This window comes from Apteryx mantelli, chromosome 4 (genome assembly GCF_036417845.1).
Source record: "Apteryx mantelli isolate bAptMan1 chromosome 4, bAptMan1.hap1, whole genome shotgun sequence".
NCBI classification, from domain to species: domain Eukaryota; kingdom Metazoa; phylum Chordata; class Aves; order Apterygiformes; family Apterygidae; genus Apteryx; species Apteryx mantelli.
The window spans coordinates 39,405,158-39,424,441 of record NC_089981.1 but is presented as its reverse complement, the minus strand read 5'-3'; the positions used below and the strand labels follow the sequence as shown (position 1 = coordinate 39,424,441).

Genomic DNA, 19,284 nt, shown 5'->3' with positions numbered 1-19,284 from the left:
GGCCTCAGCTCCCCAAGGCCGCCAGAGCGTGGCTCCCTTTCCCCGCCGGGCCCTGAACCTCCGGCACCCGTGAGTGCTGCACACCTTCGCCAGCATCTCACCTCCCTGAGGGAGGCAAACGTCCCGCGCCCGCCCGCCGTTCAGGGGCGAGCGGGCCGGGCGCGACGGCGGTGCCCGCCCGCCCGCCCGCCCCGGCACTGCTGCGGCTGAGGGGGCGAGCGCCGAGGGCTCCTCGCGGGCCGCCCCGTGACGGCGGGAGCCCCGCGCCGCGGCGCCGACCGTTGCGGCCCGCTGAGGCGGGGCGCCGCCCGGGCGGCAGGGGGCGCTGCGGGCCGCGCCGCGGGGCCCCGCGCGCCCGCCCCTCCGTCACCCCGCCCTGGCGGTTGACAACAAACCGGCGTGAGGGGGCGCCGCCGCAGGACGTGTCTCAAGATGGCGGCGTCCCTGGACGTGGAGCCGCCGGCGCTGAGCCTGGAGCTGCTGCCCACCGACCCGCTGCTGCTCATCCTCAGCTTCCTCGACTACCGCGACCTCATGAGGTGCGGGCCGGGCGCGAGGCTGCGCGGGGGGCGCCGAGCCGCGCTCCGCGGGCGGCGCGGGGGGGGGGGTGGCGGCGCCGAGCCGAGCCTCCGCGGGGGGGGGCGGGCGAGGGAGGCGTTGCCCTGCGCGCCCGGGCCGCGGGGGGAGGTGGCGGCGGCGGCTCCGCGGGCTGCCCGCGGGGGCCAACAGGTGCGCGGCGACCCCCCGCGGCGGGACGGGGCGGGCCCCGCGCAGCGGCGGGCGCGGAGGAGGGGCGAGCCCTGGCGGAGCGCAGCGCAGCGGAGGGGGCGCGGGGGGCGCCGGCTGCCTGGGGAGTTACCGGCCGCTTGGTGTTGCGTAACTTTAACGCACAGGGGCGCCCGCGCTGGCAGGCGGCGGCGAGCGGGGTGCGCTTACGCGGGCGCTGCGATCAAGGCAAAAAGCGGGGCAGGGTACTCCTAGGGCGCTTGTCAGTGCGTGGGGGAAAAGGCTTGGCTTAGTATGGAGAAGCTGCTGTTTGGGAGGCATATCCCAAAGCATCGTTTGCTTTGCAAACCGATTTTTTTTAATTCTATTTTATTTTTTTTTAAGCAGAAGGGACTGTTCCCTGTTTTTTCTTTCCCCCATTATATAGTGTTTTTGTTTGTACCTAAATTTTAATTTAGAGATGACTTAATAACTGAATTAGTAAAGTTAGTATTTCTCTGCCTCTGCTGTGTATCTATTGGCAAACAAAGGACAGTCTTGTTCCCAGTACTTATATTCAGTTATTTGAAGGAGCTGTTATTTGAATCTGAGGAAAACTGAATAGGAGGGCTTTTCTGGCAGGAAAACATGAGTGGAAGTTGCAAGCTGGACAGTTTGCTAGGTGGCTAAAGAGTTATGACTTACAGTGAGCATGGATCTCTTCAGCTCAAATCATATCATGGTTCATAGAGAAATGCATTGGCAGTGATTGAAATCACTGCCGTTTAATCAAAGAAGGAGGAATACGTAAGAATTAAATAGAATATTTTCAAGGGTTTTTTTTAATAAACATTAGTCAGGAAAGCTAAAGACATGAGGGAAAGATCTGTTAGGGTGATAGCAAAGAAGGGAGTAACTGTAAGGAAAGGAAAAATTGTTACAATTTTTCAAGTTTAGTGTAGATGTACTAATAGCTGAGGTGTAGTAAAGACAATTATGTTCATTACTTATTCTTGTTACGTATTTGGTGAAAGGAGATGGATTTTGTTGTGCAAAGACAACTAAATACTTTTTAGGTCCCTTATAAGTAGGAGTGATAATAGATAATTCTGTATAACTGGCTGTTTGTAGTCCTCAGAGCATTAATTGAGGAGGTCTCTAGCTTGCTTATGTTTTAGTGACTTGTATAAACTCTATCACAAACATTATAGCTTTCCTAGTATTCTACAAGTCAGTTAGCCTCACAGTGGACCTTAAATAATGGAAAAACTGACATGAGAACAAATATTTATGTAATTAATGAGAATGGCTTTAATTCCACTTTTGACCATGTTTTTTGAAGCCACATGCTCCTCTGATAAGGTGGTGATTTTGCTCCTCCAAGAAATTACGTGCTTGGTTGATAAACATCAATATAATAGATTTCTGCAAGGCATTTGACTCAAGGATAGTCATCCATATCATTCATATCGTGCATAAAGTGCTTGCATGGCCAACTGACAAGATTTTACTGTTAATGAGCAGTCATTGAATAATGGTATTTCTAATAGAGTTCTGTAGGGATTACTACTGAATTCTACCTGCAAACCATTAATAAAAATGTCGAATAGCTTCTTGTTTGAAAGCAAAGCCACTAAAACTTACAAATGCTGCAAGGTAACACAGCAGTCATACAGAAGATCTATATTCTGGTAAAGCTGACCCAGTCACACAAGTGAGTTTTAATTCTGAGGAGCAAAAAAGGTGCAAGATCATGCCAATGGAAAGTGGTGAATAAAAAGATTTGAGAGTTATAATAATCAACTTAATATGACTTATTAGTAGAATTTGCTATGATAATAGAAGTGAATGCATTTGTGTCTTTGTCATTGAGGTGGTATGTGCAGGGCTTACAGGAGTGTTGCTTTTTTGAAATTAATTTCGGAATACTAATACACTTCTGGTTTAAGCACCTTATAGTAGAATTGGGGCAGGGGGATTGAACTGAACAGGTACATACGAAAAATTTGGAGTCTCAGTGTGAAATGTTTTTCCCCAGCCCTGGACTTTGGCCGACTTAGCTTATCAAAGACAACATTGGGAGGCATCTTTATTACAAGATGTACCTATGTCCATTTAAGTTATTGGTTGGTCTTACTTGCCGACTTCTGAACTACACTGAGAAAACAAGAAGCAGAAACTAAAAGCTGAAGCTTGGTAACCTCATTTTGGGAATTTGGATGTTAAAGTGTGTTCTTAATGGCTGTGATTAACTCTTAGAACAAGCTACCAGAGGAAGTGATGTTGCCACATCTAAATTGACAGTATCTTTTTGGAAGTTTCTTTAAAGCGTAACTGAATATTGGACTCAAACACAAGGAGCAACTCCTGTTTTCTGTAAATCAGGCTAGGCTGAATGAGACTATTATCTTTTCTCCTAAATTCTGTGAGTCTGAGTCTTTGAATGACACAGTAATTCTCTGTATTACTGTTCTGCATGTTGCTGATGCTTTGCCTGTTTGTATGAATTTACTGAAGTGCACAGACTATCTTGCTATATTTTAATCAGTCATACAGTCAAGAAAAGCTCTTTAACTATAAAAGTAAAAATTGGAATAGCATCCTGTAGTTTATGGCATCTCCATCAATGCTTTTTGAAGAGCAAGTTAACAGGCATCAGGAATATAGCTTAGCTGTTTTTATCTCCTTGCATAAAGAAAGGATCAGCTTAAATGATTTCTGAGAGCTGACTCCACATTCTATATCCTACAGTTTTTCTTAATACTGCATTTGTGATAATGCTGCACTATGCAGCATATGATTCTTTAACTTCCTGAAGCAGCAGTGTTACCTGTAATACAATGGCAAGAGCTTATATGTGTTGTTTGTATGACATGCTCTTCAGATGTGAGCTTGCAGTACTTATTTCCAGATCTACCATCCTTTGTGTTTCTCCTTTGTGTTTTTAGTTTCCTGTCATGAAATTTGTTATTTAAATAAAGTGGAAAATAACTTTCTAATAGTCAGACTGTATAATTTCTGTAGCTTACTGACTGAGCTTTCAGTGGTATGGCAACAGTGAAAGACCTAGTAGAGTCTGGTGATCCAGATGAGGAAGTGGTTAAAATCCAAGTAACTAGCCTAAGGTACTAGCAGGCTTACAACTGATGGAGTGTTACTCTGGAATCTTTTAGATCATGTTTTCAATGGAGTAGACCTGCTTTACATAATTACTTAATTGCTGATGGTTCTTGAAGTCTATACTTACATTAGAACACTCTGACACTAGCTCACACCTCATGCAGCCATAATGAAGACTTTTAACCATTGTAAGCATGACTCTAATGTATAATATATCAGTCTATATTTATCCCTGTTTATTTTGCTACTCTTTTGCAATCAAGCTTAATGATTTTATATTTATAGTTGCTGCTATTTAAGTCGAAGATTAAATCAACTATCAAGCCATGATCCATTATGGAAGAGACACTGCAAGAAATACTGGCTTATTTCAGAGTAAGTGTGGTTCTTTAAAGCCTTTTTTTTTTTTTCCTAAGAAAATAAGGCCTGTGCTATTGTGCTGTCTGTCTGTGTACACATTACCTCTAGTAACTCATCATCAAACTTGAAGCTATTCACCAATTTAAGAGTTAGAGGTATCAAAAATGTTAATTTCCTAGAAAGGTTTCATGAGGATAGAAATTTTTGTGAAGTTTTGTGGATAGGTAGAGAAGAGATGCCCTATTAATGCCTAGGTTGAAGGAGAAGGTATAGCCTGACCTTATTGGATGCCAAATGTTCCATGGAGGAAAGTGATATTCCAAGTACCATGATTTTTGCGGGGGAAAGGGAGATACTGGGCTGAGTCAAAAGGTCTACATAGGTGATTATTTGGGAAAGCCTATCTTGATGTTCCTGGTTTTCTGGAGCTCATTTTCCCTTTCTCTCACTTGCAGTGAACACAGACATTCTAAGTCTGTTAAATGGAAGCTTAACTATAAAGGTATCAGCCCACATCTTTGCTAATCAAGCATGTTTTTCTCAAGTACAGCTGAGAAGGCTTATAGAATTGACTGAGGTGAATTAGCAACAAATTCTGTTACTGCTTATCTCTTCCTACATCTTGTCTTCTAGACAGTATCTTTCTCTTTAGATTATAAATTGTGAGGCCTGTTAACTACTTAAAACTTAAGTAAGCAGTTCCAGATATTTCCTTTATTGCTCCTTTTATTGTGCAAATAGCCTGAGAGAGCAGAACAGCTGATGACAAGGAGTGTGCATGAATGCATAAGCAGGGTAGTGGGTAGAGGAGTTAATTTAGGAAAACTTCTCCAAACTTGTAGCTTGCAGTCTATATTATGTCATATGGACTCTATTTAAAATTAACAGCAAACAGAAAGATGAATCTAAAAAGTTGCATGTAAAATGAATGTTCTGATTATATACAGCTTATAAAGATGCAACACGGTTTGTAAGAGTTTCATCTTGAGATGGTGAATTCAGTGAAACAGGAGGTGTGGGAACAGAGCTGATGGCAAGAAAACAGTAGCAGGGGGCTTCTTGTTTCTTTGTTGGTGTTTGCATATTATACTCCAGAGTCCAGTTGCAGGAAACTGGATGGAATAGGCCAAGTTTTCTCAGATTCTCTGCATAAAAATCTGAAGTGATATCCTTACTAGAATCAGAACTAAAAAGGAGGATCTGGTGAGGGGCAAGGGAGAGAAGGTAAGGAAATGGGAAGCTCAAACTGAGTACTTCATCCTTTAGAAAAGGAACTTGGTGTGTGGGGGGGGGGAGAATGAGGGGGTTAGGGCTCTGCTAAAGAGAACTGGCTCTGGGGTTGATTACTGAGATGCTGGCCTCCCCATAGCCAAGAAAGAGTAATCAGGGACACAGGTAATTTCTACAAGTAATATTTACAGGGTGAAAATATACTGAGACTTCTCTCACTTGCTGAGGCATGGTTCACTTTGGGTTTTTTCTTTAACATTTTGGTTTTGATATTAATTTATCTAACTTCCCAGATTAAACTTAATCTCCTTTTTTTTTTTTTTTCTGCCCTCCACTCTTCCTCAAGAAGTAAGGTTCTTTTCTTCTTATTAGTGCTAAAAGATCTTAAGGTGTTATGAAGACTTCTCAATTGTTACATTTTTATTTAGGTGTATGGAGCTGCGTTAAGTCTTTTAGATCCAGAGTGCTGACTGGAGTTGTGAGAAATTAGAATACATCCTTTACCCAAAGATTTAAGGGCTACCACGCTTCTAGAGGCAGGCATCCTTTGACAGATGTTAGCCAGCACTTTTTTGGCAGCCTGTCTTCCCCTAGTTTGCTGTTATGACTGCAAGAAGAATTATATATCCAGTGATTCCTTCTGGAAAGCCAGTTTCTTATCAGGGCACAGAATTCTCATTTAACTATCTGTTTTGCGCCTTAATCTTCTTATTGGGTAAATAAAGGAGTTCATGCCTAATGCAGTCAGTCAAAACCCACAATTATAAAGGCTCTTCCTGTGTGTGTGTGAAGTGTGATCTGATTTAGCCATTCACCAGTTCTAAGGCTTAATAAGAAGAAGCACTCTTTCTTCTGAAGTTTACTCTGATACTGAGTACCTAAAATGTTTTCTGATTTTGTTGCAAGTTGCTGTTGAGTAGCTGCTGGAATTAATTGAATGTGTGTAGCTTCTTCATGTGATGTAGAAGTGTTCCTGGCATAATCCTGTGGGTACTGTTTCTGCCAAATAACAAATACTTCTTGTTTTAGCAATCAAGCTTCTTAGGCTGGAACTCTAACTTACTTTCTTCATGTCTACCTAGAGAGGAAAAAACTCAACGAAATCAGAGCTGGAAAGCTATCTTCATTAGTACTTACTCTGATCTAGGAAGATATATCCGGTATTATGCTACACTGAAAAAAGCCTGGGATGACTTAGAAAAATACTTAGGACAGCGGTGTCCTCGGATGATTGGTTCTTTGAAAGGTATGGTATTGTGCTTACTTCCTCTAGTAGACTGGCTGGTGCTACACTATATGCTATTAAGTTTCATAGTACTTCCATCCTAGGTGTGTGCATCAATTACTGGAGCCCTGATATCAAGCAGATATTCTTCCTTTCCCTCCAGTCAATAAGTAAATCAGAGCATGTATGTGGTCCTTGCCCGGTTACTAGTGATCCATACAATCTCTGATGATAGTTTTTTCTCAGAAGAAGAAACGAAGATTTTCTTCTGGTAATTCCATTTCTTGTCTTTACCCCTGCATAATCAGGAAATGAAGATGTTTTTACTGCTTTTGTCTTTAGTTACTGTGAGAGGTGTTTGTGAGGTTTTTTTTGGTGCTCATAGTGTATAAAGGCAAAATAGCTCTTGCAGTTTCAACTTTATTCAATCTTCTGTAGGAAATTGACTATTAGACTAAGAGGTTTAATTTAATACGTATACAAATATATTGTTATTGAAATATATATTTCTATATTTACTATGTGGTAATGTTAAAAACAAAACAGTGCTAAGATTGCTGGGGTGGGCTACTTAAAGGGCTTTGAGATGAGTAAGTTTTCTCTTCAGCAATTGGAAACACGCTATTATGGTAAGACTATATCCAGTTTCTGCCTTATTTTTAGCAATGCAGCTCTGATGAAATGATGTGAAATACAGTTTTAAAGTGAAGATCTTAACACGAATTCTAATATCCCCATTTGTCAGGAACAGTATACTGGGCACTTGGGGGCAGAATTATGAAGCAGCATTAAACTTGAGAGTTTCTTGGGAGCAGCAGTTCTTGATTTCCTCTCTAAAGCTGCCACCTAATGCTCTTGTGTTTCTCTTTGTGCACAGAGAGTGTGCAGGAGGAAGATCTAGATGCTGTGGAAGCACAAATAGGTTGCAAACTTCCTGATGACTATCGATGTTCATTTCGTATTCATAATGGACAGAAACTAGTTGTTCCCGGGTAAGGAGCTAAAACTACATAGTTGTTATTCATTTGGTATTTCTTAGATAGCTTATTAAAGAGAAAGAGATAAAAATGTCTGCTGAACAGGACAGATGAAATACTAAATGCATTGCATCTAAATGAGTGACCATTTGAGGTGACACTTTCAGAATTGGTTCTGTTCCATTTTCAGAAGTAACTAAAAATCCAGTGTAGATTTCTAATTGCTCAAATTACTCTTGCACTTCAATCCTGTTTCCTTTTAATCAATGCCCCCCCCCCCAAAAAAAGCTCAAAACTTAACTGTTAGCAGTTTACACCAGTATAATTAAATGTCTGTCCTGAGGTCTTGCTTTGAATTACGTAAGTAAATTCAAGATTGAATAATTTTTATTTTTCTTTAAAATGGTTAAGGAACTAGCTTTCAAACCAGGTAGTCACTTTTAAATAGAATTGAAATGTCAGTTCTGCAAATTCAGGTTTTCTAAATAGAAGATTATACAACTTTATTCTGTATCAGTGATTTAAAAACTCCTTTTACATTCAGGTTAGAAGACAAGTGACTAAACATGGTGTCATGTCTTCTAACTATAGAAAGAGTTCATGTTGAAGCCCTTTGTTAGCAAGCTGACATCTGCTGAAGTGCCACAAATGTTAGCAAAAAGTTGGAAAGCAAGGGCAAATCATCAGTCTCTGGGGCAATGCATTCATGTTGCCCTATTTATAACTTTCACTAGTAAAGAAGAATACTTCTTGGTGCAGCTTCCACTAATTCTAGTATTGTGCATGCAGAAGGAATATGGGAAACAGTTCTGTGCAACCATAAAGATGACTTCTAGTTTTGTTTTCCAGGAGACGCTTTAGAGGGAAGATAGGTGCCCTGATTCTGTAGACCTTAGATGTAAATAACATCTTGTTCCATTTTGAAAGCTGTTCTTTCTCTTGCCTGATAGTCATAGCTGTCAAGCACAAACATACTATCATTGATCAGTGGATGACTTTCCAATAGCTTTTATCAACATAAATGAGATTCGTGAAGCTTACTATGTTAATGTATGCAAAATACAGCTTGTGAGCTTAGGTTGGAAGCGATCAAAATGCAGCTCTGCAGCTTGTGCGTTCTGTTCTTCCTACCTTTTCCCTGCCCCATAAGCTGCTACTATGATGAGTAATGTGCCTGTGGAAGGGCTGCAGCTGGGGATATGCACTTTTAATTGGGCACGCCTTTCAGTTTGAACATCTGCCAGCAGGCTGTAGTCCACTGCTGTGAGGGAAGGAGCCTTCACACCGATAGACACACCTGGCTGGTGAAGCCCTGACTGGGGGGCTAGTTAGGTCTGACACATGGGACCCTGGAGAAGAAAGGCTGCCACACTGCAAACAGAAGGTGTGGTGCGTTACCTTTCGGGACAGGCTTGTTTTCTGGCTCTGCAATCCTGAGCTGCACTGTAGGAGATGAATACTGGAAAGATCAGGTGTGGGTAGGGGAAGTCTATGCAGTGAGCTGCTGGGATGGGCATGTTATGCCAAAAAAGGAGGAGATTTGGGACTAGACATGGCTGCATCTTGCAGGTTGTCACTGTTAGGCACTTCAGGCTGGTTGTTAGCATTGCTCTGTAGAGTGTAAAACATGCTAATTCCAGACAAGACTGCGTAAGGAAAAATGAGAGGAATGGAACCTGTTGTCCTAGAAGGGAGCAAGCTATACCATGTTGACATGTGGCAGCCTGCGTCTGAGTCACTGCTTTCACAACACCAGTAAAAGCTCATCACTTGCAAGAATTTACTTCTGAGAATGTCAGTGAAAGGCAAATTAGAAGGGAGTATGGGTGGGGAGGCGTGCATTACAGGCTTGTTTTCTTGGCTTGGGAAAAGAAGGTTGTGGCTATCCACCTTGCAGGGGGAATTAGTGCATGACATAAAGTCAGGAAGGTTAACTGCTCCTGCACAAGCCATGACACAGATTACTACTTAGTCCATGCTATACTTGAGTGACATTACTGAAAGATTTATGGGAGGACCTGTCAGTTTTACTCTGACCTTAGGAGTATTTTTCTAACTGCTGTATCAAGAATACTGTGTTGTTAACAGTGGCCCCAGCCAGCTTAAATTGGATGGTCAGATAGCTCTTTTTGGATTCTAGTGACTTAGAGCTAGCAGCAATCCTATGGGGAAGTTGAATGTGAAGTCTCTGGATTTCACTTAGGATGGGAAAGTGAACAACGAAGTGCTTCTCTTAGAGCCATCAAGAACTCCTCTGTAAAGGTTGGTGTTATGAACTAATAACCTGAATCTGCAGCAGATGTTAGAGTTGAACTTCATCTGGGTTTAACAGGCATCTAGAGCATTGACAGAGTTAATACTTAAAGAAGATTTAATGCTATCTTTGTGTTGTGAATAGTGTCTTCTGTTGATCTTTTTTTTTCTTTCCTCTCTTCCCTTCTTCCCTGTTAAGTTTGATGGGAAGTATGGCACTGTCCAACCACTACCGCTCTGAAGACTTGTTGGATATTGACACAGCTGCTGGAGGTTTTCAACAGAGGCTAGGTCTGAAACAATGCCTTCCTCTTACTTTTTGCATTCATACTGGCCTGAGTCAATACATGGCCTTGGAGAGTGTGGAGGGTCGAAATAAATACGAGATCTTCTATCAGTGTCCAGTAAGAAAGATATGCTTATACTTATAAATGTACTTTTTGAATGATTGACAGTAGCCCTTTGCATGTTATCAGACAGCTGAAATACTTTCTATGGCTCAAGGTGAATATTAAGAGGGCTTGTTAGTTCCAGTTACTTGTCCTTGAGTTGCCTTCAGGTTGTCATCAAACCCACAAGTGGAATGGTTAACAAGTGAAATAAATTTACATGAAGTAGTTATTGGCTATACCACCTTCTATAGGTTTATGATAGTGGCAGCATTTGTTCTTGTTGGAAGATGATAATTTGCTGAAACTATGGCAAATGTATACTCCTGTTCCTGTTTCTTAAAAGAAGAAAGGTTTCTCCGTTATGGAAGATCATTATCTGTATATATCTCCTCTCCCAAATATGTTAAATGTGAACTTACTAAAGTAGCAATACTCTCTGGTTTGTAAGCAAAATCTGCTCTCCAATGAAAGACCAAATTGGTCTGGACAGCTCTTTTGTAGAACTTAATTATTTGAATATTTTTCAAAATACTTACAGCTATGGTATTTTAAAATAGGGGTCTTGTTGCTAGTGAAGCTTAACGATTTTATACCTAACAAAACTTCAGCCACCCCACCCTCCAAAAAAAGGTGCATGTGCCTCGGGGTTAGGGTGGAAATAGAGAGTTTCTTGTAAAAAGATGGAAATCTTCCTGCTGCTGAGTTCCTGGCTATTTGTTTCCAAAGTGTGTAGCAATGAAATTTCTATGGAACATCTTGCTAATGGGACGCTTTAAAGGGGTATCTTAACATCCTTTGTATTATGCTGAGCATCTAAACCTTCTGTGTAATACCTGCGAACTTGAAAGGTTAATTACATGTTTGTATTTCTGTTCATCTGTGGATAGCCCACCTTGTTTCAGGGGAGAGTGTAGTATTATGGGAGGTTTTTCAAGTTGTCTTTGTCTGTTTTAAGGCAACATTTTGTCTTGTTTCTTAAATGACACATTAACTTTATGTGCATGAACCTTAGTGGAATGTCCAAGCTGCATATTTTATTATTAACTCAGGGGACATTATTATTAACTTAGGGACAGGCATTTGTTATATATTGTACATTTGAGTATCTGACTGGGAATATAATGATGTATTAAGAAGCCAGAATTTTGTTTAGAGAATATAGTGAAAATATTTCCTATGTTACATGTAAGGTGTTGAATTTTACCTTGAAAGTCTAATCATTTCCTTTTAATACATCCATAACTTCTTTCCCTTTTAGGACCAAATGGCTCGCAATCCATCTGCTATTGATATGTTCATTACAGGTAACACTTTAGAATAAAATACTCTGCATAATGTTTTAATGGCATTGTTTAGAAAATGCATGTCACTATTGTGCAATTTTGATTTAATTTGTCAAATACAGTTGACTTGAACAACAGAAGTGTTCTAAGTTTTCTGTGCTGCTTGTACAACTATAACCTACTTCAAAATGTCAGTGGTTACTTGGAATAAGATTCGAGTTTTCCCTATAAAGGCTTATCCTTCTGTGTGTCTTGTATACAAATCATTCAGCATACTAACCTGTCTAACAAGATGAGCAAAACCTTTAAATTGGCCATCATGAGTGATGTAAGCAGTTATTAAATACAGCATCCAAGTAGGCAGAAAGACTTTCCAGTAGTTTTTGCAGCCGTGTTAAAAGTTCAACATATTTTTGTATCCTTTAATGAAATCTAATTAACTATAATCATAGTTGTAGAAGAAAGCCTTTCTGGATTTTTGATTTGGCTGACTGCTTTGTTCAAAGCATGAAGGAGGGAAGGTAAAAACTGCATAGTTGTTTGGTTTTATGTTAATCCTTTGTGATCATCTGTCTGATGTACATTGACTGGAGTAGTGTTTTGATTTATTTCTGTTAGTTAATTCACTGGACTCCGGTAACTGTGGCAACATCTAAATTAATTCCTTTCACTCAGTGGAAAGCAGATGTGTTCTAACTGGTGCTGAAATTAATATTAAAAATTTAGCCTTGTATGCTTCTTAGTATATATGTAATAAAAGTAATAGTGAGAAAACCACATTAGATAATGCTATGCCATTGCTGTTTTGGGTTGAAGGTCGTTAAACTCTTAGAAAAGTTTCCTAAAATCGATTTTAAGTGGCTATGTGTTGATTGATTGTGTGAATTCATTTCAAAGTGCAATAGTCAGTCTATCATCCGTTTTACAAAGGTCTAATAGCAGAATGAGTTATGTGCTTTAGGACCATCGTAGGAAAAATATAGCAAAAGCTCAAGAGTAATAGTTGGGTTACTCACTTCTGTCCACATGAGGATGATGTAATACTTTAAAGCAACTCCGTGGTGAGCTGGTATTGTTACTCCAGGTTGTTGCTTTTATGGAATTGACTCAGTGGTGAGGTGACGTGACATCATACTTGAATGTATTCCACTTGGTTGAAAGGGTTACTCTTGAGTCCTGAAGTATTCCAGGGCAGGGGGAAGCTTCATGTACAGCACTTACCTAGTCTTTTTGAATGTGGAAGAGTAAATTGCTCCATTTACTTTCTCTGTTTGAAGTTAACTTTATACAAGGTTTGTGTTTTGCGGATTAGTGGTAGAAAGGAGAGTGATAAACTTGGAGGTTCATTAGAGCCTCCAAAAGATCAAAGGACAGTACAAATAGCTCTCGCTCAAAGGAGGAAGTTTATTTGAACAAGTGAGAAATACACTTATTCAAACAGAAGTGGTAGTACTTGGTAACGTGTCAGTGAAGGTTAAGATAATGGTTTCTTAAAATTTCTGCTTAAATCCAATTTTGTATTGCTAATACTGACTTTTTTTTGTGGATGGAGATTTTTTTTGTTTTGTTTTCTTTTGTTGTAAGAACTCTGTGTATTCTTCTGTTGAACTCTGTATTACATTGTTTTGAAGAACTATGGCTGATAAATTGGTTCACCAGTATCTCTTGTATGGAAACCTCTTCTTTGAGAGTTAAATATGACAGCTTGAATATCTGCTTAGAAATCCAGCTGTTCCCAAACAATGGCTGAAGGTGTATGAAAATGCCAGGTTCTCTGAGTGACACATAGCCTTAGTCTTCTGGGTTTGTAGTCAGAGTGCAGAGTATATCACTGTGTCTAAGCCTCAGCCCTGTTCTTGGGAAGAAGCAAATTCTGCAATTTGCTAACAAGTTTCTTAGAAACTCTGTTCATATGGAAACTTGCATATCAAGACTAAGTTTGTAAATCCACTAGTAGGCCATCAGTGTTTAGTAGGTAGAGTATTGGTATTATGTTGGAGCAGTTTATCTATGAAATAACTATACAAATAACATGAACTGCTATACTTGTTGTCTTTCCAAATCATAGCAACACAGCTGTGATCTGGAAACAAGGTGATGAAAGACACCAGCATTTGAAGACTATGGTTATAATGTGAAATACTTAACTAAGAGATATTTCTGCTTGATGTGTCATATCTAGTGCATGCCTTCTTACCTCTTAGTTCTTGGTTGGTCTCTCCAGATGGTCTTTGTTTGTTGAATGGACTAGAATATTGACCAACTCATTTATCATAATATGCATAGTGATAGTTTTGCCTGTCCTTATGAACACTTTTCTTCTTTGGCATCTAGGTACCTCTTACTTGGAATGGTTTACATCTTATGTAAACAAAGTTGTAACTGGTGGTTATCCTATCATCAGAGACCAGATTTTCAGGTATTGTGACTGGGATTTAAAGCTTCACTGCAAGATGCTGATACTTGTTTTAGAATGATAACCTTTTTCTAAATAACTAGCTATGGGTATTTGATATGAAGGCTGATGGTGGAGGGAGGAGGAAGTGTGTGAAAGTTGTTGAAGATATAGCTATAAAATGCAAGGCTTAAAGAAACTTTTTTTTTTTTTCCAGAAGCCTTGGAGTTAGTAACTTTGTATTAACAGGACTGGAATTTTGCAATAAAACTGACCTGAAACTTAGCTAACAAAATAATATTTCTTGTGTTCCCTACAAGTGTGCTGCAGCTGTAGAACTGTTCTGAGTTATTAAAAATACTTTTTGAGTGAACTAGTTTCTAAAACAACACTGTGATGAATAAGTAAATAAACAGGACTTGTTGAGGTGTTTGTGTTATCATGCACTTTTAAGCTTTTTTTTTTTTGAGAGAGAGATAGATAGGAGCTCTAATTGTGTCAGACCAGATGCCATAGAACCCAAACTCTAGATCTCTCATTTAATTTGCTGTAGTTGTTAGTTTTCTTTTCCAAATAGCGTAAAGACACATCCTTATTAAACAAGTGTGTCTTGGTTGAGGTTGACTTCAGATCAAATTCTACACCTAGCTTTTAATACTAGCATTAATGCAGATACAAAGAGATCCAGAGCTGTGTTTTGGCAATGGGGAAGTATCGGTCACAAAGACTGCATACATGCTTTAGATGCTTAAAGCAAAATCAGAAATTACTCTTTTAAATCTAGCATCACAGTGTTCTTGTTAATGATTAACTAATCACTTTATATGTTTAGTTTTCTGTATTGAAATTACTGAGCAATTTGCAGAATTAGCATTTTCCTTTTTGTAGGTATGTGCATGATAAAGAATGCGTTGCTACCACAGGAGATATTACTGTTTCTGTGTCCACATCTTTTCTACCTGAACTCAGTTCTGTACATCCACCTCATTATTTCTTCACTTACAGAATCAGGTAAGAATAACAGCTGAGTTAACTTTCATAACATGGGAAAGACCTATGTAATGCTTAAGTCACCAGTTGTTGCAAACTTGCAAACAGCATTCATAGATGTACTAAAATGAATAGGTCTAGATGCCACATATTTGAATGTGCATAGCATGCAGTACTTTTAATAAAAATTATTAAATCATATCTAGTCAGATATGTAAAGTACTGGTCAAGTTGGTAATTTGTAAAGTACAGTGATGGGGTGAGGGAAAGAAGTTACTTGTAACTTAGACTTAGAAAGGGATAAATAACAATAAGGAAGCGGAGACGTGGAGCTGGATCCTGCTAACTGATTTGGTATGCTTTACCTTAGCTTTTGCTGTCCAGGCTACTTTCAGAGAGGTACCCTAAAGATACTAAAGTGTTTCTCAATGGTTATGTAACTACTTCCATACATGTTAAGTATGCTGTTTGGCTTCTAGAATTGAAATGTCCAAAGATGCTCTTCCTGAGAAGGCTTGTCAGCTGGACAGTCGATACTGGAGAATAACAAATGCCAAAGGTGACGTAGAAGAAGTTCAGGGTCCTGGAGTAGTTGGTAGGTACAAGTATAAGATTGCTTTTATGAATCTGATGGGGAGTGTTTCCATGTTTAATGTACGTGTTATAAAGATTATGTTATTAGCCTCACAGTGACAGAGCAGTACTTGTACGTTTTGTATCAACATCCATTTTCTTGCTTGAAAGGAAGAAATAAGCATCTGTTTTGTTTTTAAAGCTGCTTTTCAAGGAAAGTCTAAACATCCTGGTAGTTGATCTTACTTCAGTTTTTTTAGTGTCAGTAGTTACTGAGAATTACTTATGTGTCCACTGGATTATAAAATGATCTGCCTGAATCTTGTAGAGTGCAAATGCTCTAGCAAAATGCTGAATTGTAGTTCTACTTCAGTCTTTACTGTTTCAAGTTAATGTTTTACCAACAGGGGAGTTTCCAATAATCAGTCCGGGGAGAGTCTATGAATACACCAGCTGTACTACATTTTCCACAACTTCTGGATATATGGAAGGATATTACACCTTCCATTGCCTCTACTACAAGGAGAAATTCTTTAATGTTACGATTCCCAGATTTCATATGGTGTGTCCAACATTCAAGGTGTCTACAGCACGGATGGTAAGTGAAGATGCAGTTGTTCTTATACTAGACTTCTAAGCTTGTGTTTGCGGAGGACACTTGTGTTAATTTTAATAGGACAGTGTGTGTTAAACTTCAGTGTCATGAGACTTTCAGTTTTGGAACCTGCCTATTTTAATATCAACAATCCAACATTTTCTAGAAAGTCAGTCTTTTTTCAGATCCACTCCTCAGAAAAGAAAAAATCTAAAAGTATCACTTAGTCTTGGCTTTTGACAATTTCCAATTATATGAATTCTTCTCAGCTTCTGGAGTGTTTACAGGCAAGAAAACACTTCTGGTGTAAAATTTACAGTACTGAACAGTATTCAGATTGATAACTCCATACAAAACATACTGCAATTAAGCCTAAGTCAGTCTGGAAACTTGACTGCAGTAGAGTCTGTAGGCAGTTTGTACTTTGGTAATGTCATGTATTCTTATTGCTTTGACATGTAATGCTTACCAATTTAATTGAAGATCCTAGCTTTCATAGAAAGCCATAAATGTCTATAGGCCTTCCTCCTTGAGTCCTTACCTCTGCCTGGAATCAAGCTCAAGTTTGGTGCTATGAGTGAGATCAGTGGCCTTCTGTGTTACTAAGAGGTAGAACATGACCATTCTGTTGTCATCTCTTTGAACACAAGTGCCCGTCAGGGTGCACAAATACATGCATATGTCTATTCAGGGTATATTTCAGAGGTTTATGCAGATTACAGCAGTGTTGTTTACTTGTTTTCCTTTCCTTTTTTAAGGAACTGTCATATCTTAATTTGTTCCTAGCAACATGGCATTGTATTAGCCCGCTGGATTTCATGGTTCTCTTAAATACTCTGTCTTGGTATGGCTGCACTATAGTCTGTTTTAGCCAGAATAGTGTATCTGCTTTCTTGGAGAACTTTTGATTTGACAACTATTTAAAAATGGTAGCAGTCTTTCTGATGTTCCACTAGTACTCACTAAAAGTGCATTTCATGAAGTCACTTAGAGACTTAGCAAAACAACAATATATTTAGCTTACTGTTAATTATTATGTAAGCTCAGTTTGGAAATTGCTGGTAAACCTAAGTATTTTTGGGTTTTGCACATTTGAAGAAGAATACTTATTTGCTTTATTATTAGCATAGCTTTTATTTAATGACTGATTCAGATAAAACTTAAAGTTTATTTTGACTTTTTTGTGAGTACTGAGCCTTTCCTCAGAGACAGGCATCTATGCTGTTTTTACATGTTTTCCAAGGGATTTGAGAAACTCATTACTACTAGCTATAACAATAAGTGCCAGCAGAGGTCGAGCTTGTAACAGAAAATGTCACTTTTAGCTCTTGCTTATGTTTATGTGAATTGTCACCTCTCCCATTCAGTTGACTGTAAAAATCGATGGCTTTTCTCTCTTGTTGCTCTGCCTCTTGTTTTAAAATTAGTAATGACTCTATTTTTAAACTACTTATATTAAAAGTCTACACAAGCCAACAGGTAAACTGGAATGACTAAGGTACTGAATTGTGGCTTTACATAGTTGTATATATGAAATAATTAAGGCAAATAGATATCTTTTGTGTTAAAGGTCAAATAGTTTGGCAAAATTCTCTGTTGCAAGGTAAGATTTGTAATAGTATAAAACTGCTTTTGTTGAATACGTTGATAATTACAGTATCTCTACCTCAGATAGCTGTGATAATATAGACTTGAAATTTTTTTGGCAGTTGTTAATGTCTTCTTATAAGTGGCTGGGCTACAAGATTTTAATTAAATATGGATGTGTCTTGTATTAGGAAACAAATCATAATGAATATGCAGTGGATGAAGACGAAGATTCCACAGACACTGATGAATATGAAGACAGGCATAGAGTGTTGGACATTCCTGCACCTTCTGGTCGCTGCCCACGTCATACCTGATGGGATTTTTTTTTTCCCAAAATGGAACAAACTGTTGGTTGCAGAAGCTGAACTCTTTGGGGCTAGTGCATAAGAATATTTCTGACTCTTGTAAATGAACTTTCTGTTGCACATCAGGGCAACTAGCATGAATGTTGGTGCCAGTTCTAATATTCATCAGAGTATAACTTTTTTTTTTCCCCATGGTTTGGAAGGAGGGGGAGGCAGGGAGGAAGAGAAAGATGTTTGGGTTTTGTTTACTTTTTTTCCAAAGTGCAGAACAGCTCAATAGCCTGAGGTAATCATATCTTACATTTTTAAACTATTGCCTATTTATGATCATATTGCAAATATGGTGTGGGGATTTGTTTTTATACAAGCATTTAAAAATTAGCAATAGACAAGACTGCAAAAAAGGTGTATACTATTGTCCTTTCTCATGGGTTTCTACTGTTGATAACTTCTGCTAGGAATGAATCTTGCAGTTTGGTCTAAGTTGCCCAGTTGGGTTGGATCAGGTGCTCTTATGCATTTTTTATTAACCTAAAAGTACCGGAAAATTCTGGTCATCAAATGCATAAATTTGGAATGAAACTGGCCTTATTTTTAGACAATCTGTCTTTCAGCTTAATTTTATGCTAAATGACTCTGATTGGATAATGGCTTTTGGAATGTAGTGTATATGAATAATCTGCCACTCAGTAACAAAGAAATTTCTCAATGACTACAAAGTATGAATTTGTACCTATGTTTTGAGTTTTTTCTTTATATGATGTTTGCTGTTCAGACTTTGTCATAGGTGACAAATTTATGTTGAAGTATCATGTTTCCCTAAATCCTCTTTGGATTTTTGTAACTACACCTGAATCAAAAAATTGGAGCCTGATAGAACATCAGATGACTAGAAACTTTACATATAAAGAAGTATCTGTTTGCTTTATCACTTTTATTTTTTCCATCGTCATCAATAAATACTTAACTGCCTCCTTTGCTCTAAAGTGCTACTTGAGACTCTTTCTGCCAAGACCTTAGAAAAAAATTGACTGTGTGACTAGCATCATGGTAGTAGATTACTCTTTTTGACATCCAGAATTAGTAGTTTCTCTGAGGGAAACCAGTATATTGTTGTTCCAATAGAATCCTGTTACTGGCTAGCTACAGCTACTATGGAAAAGTCTGAGTGGGGGTTTTACAGGACATAACACTAGATTCTCCATGTGTTCATCTTTCTCTAGTGCCGCACATCAGTTGGACCTTGCAAGGTGGTACAAGGTAGAAAAACAAATGTTGAATGTTACCTCTG

At 39.1% G+C, this 19,284-nt stretch overlaps 1 protein-coding gene and 1 long non-coding RNA gene across 7 annotated transcripts in view; one reads left to right on the top strand and one right to left on the bottom strand.

Moving 5' to 3' along the window:
• Positions 1–482, bottom strand: part of LOC106498335 (uncharacterized) — a 35,475-nt gene extending 34,993 nt beyond the window's left edge. For 5 of the 6 annotated variants that reach the window (XR_010884133.1, XR_010884131.1, XR_010884130.1 and 2 more), the window contains exon 1: positions 396–482. This is a non-coding gene — a long non-coding RNA (uncharacterized lncRNA). Of the gene's footprint in view, positions 1–84; positions 146–395 lie in introns of those variants that run through there. The other variant, XR_010884132.1, reaches the window with a different exon arrangement.
• Positions 401–18,965, top strand: FBXO3 (F-box protein 3). The gene is made up of 11 exons (XM_067296281.1): positions 401–539; positions 4,111–4,200; positions 6,498–6,661; positions 7,518–7,632; positions 10,070–10,274; positions 11,521–11,566; positions 13,880–13,964; positions 14,829–14,951; positions 15,410–15,525; positions 15,911–16,101; positions 17,877–18,965. Exons 1-11 carry the CDS (start codon positions 433–435, stop codon positions 18,000–18,002), a joined length of 1,368 nt encoding a protein of 455 aa, XP_067152382.1. The 5' UTR covers positions 401–432; the 3' UTR covers positions 18,003–18,965.
• Positions 18,966–19,284: the final 319 nt, after the last annotated feature.

Bases quoted from the DNA above. Each gene is read 5' to 3' on its own strand.
- FBXO3 (XM_067296281.1), top strand. From the start codon at position 433: ATGGCGGCGTCCCTGGACGTGGAGCCGCCGGCGCTGAGCCTGGAGCTG. The intron at 6,662-7,517 runs GTATGGTATTGT...CTTTGTGCACAG, and splicing joins GATGATTGGTTCTTTGAAAG to AGAGTGTGCAGGAGGAAGAT. The intron at 14,952-15,409 runs GTAAGAATAACA...TTTGGCTTCTAG, and splicing joins TTCTTCACTTACAGAATCAG to AATTGAAATGTCCAAAGATG.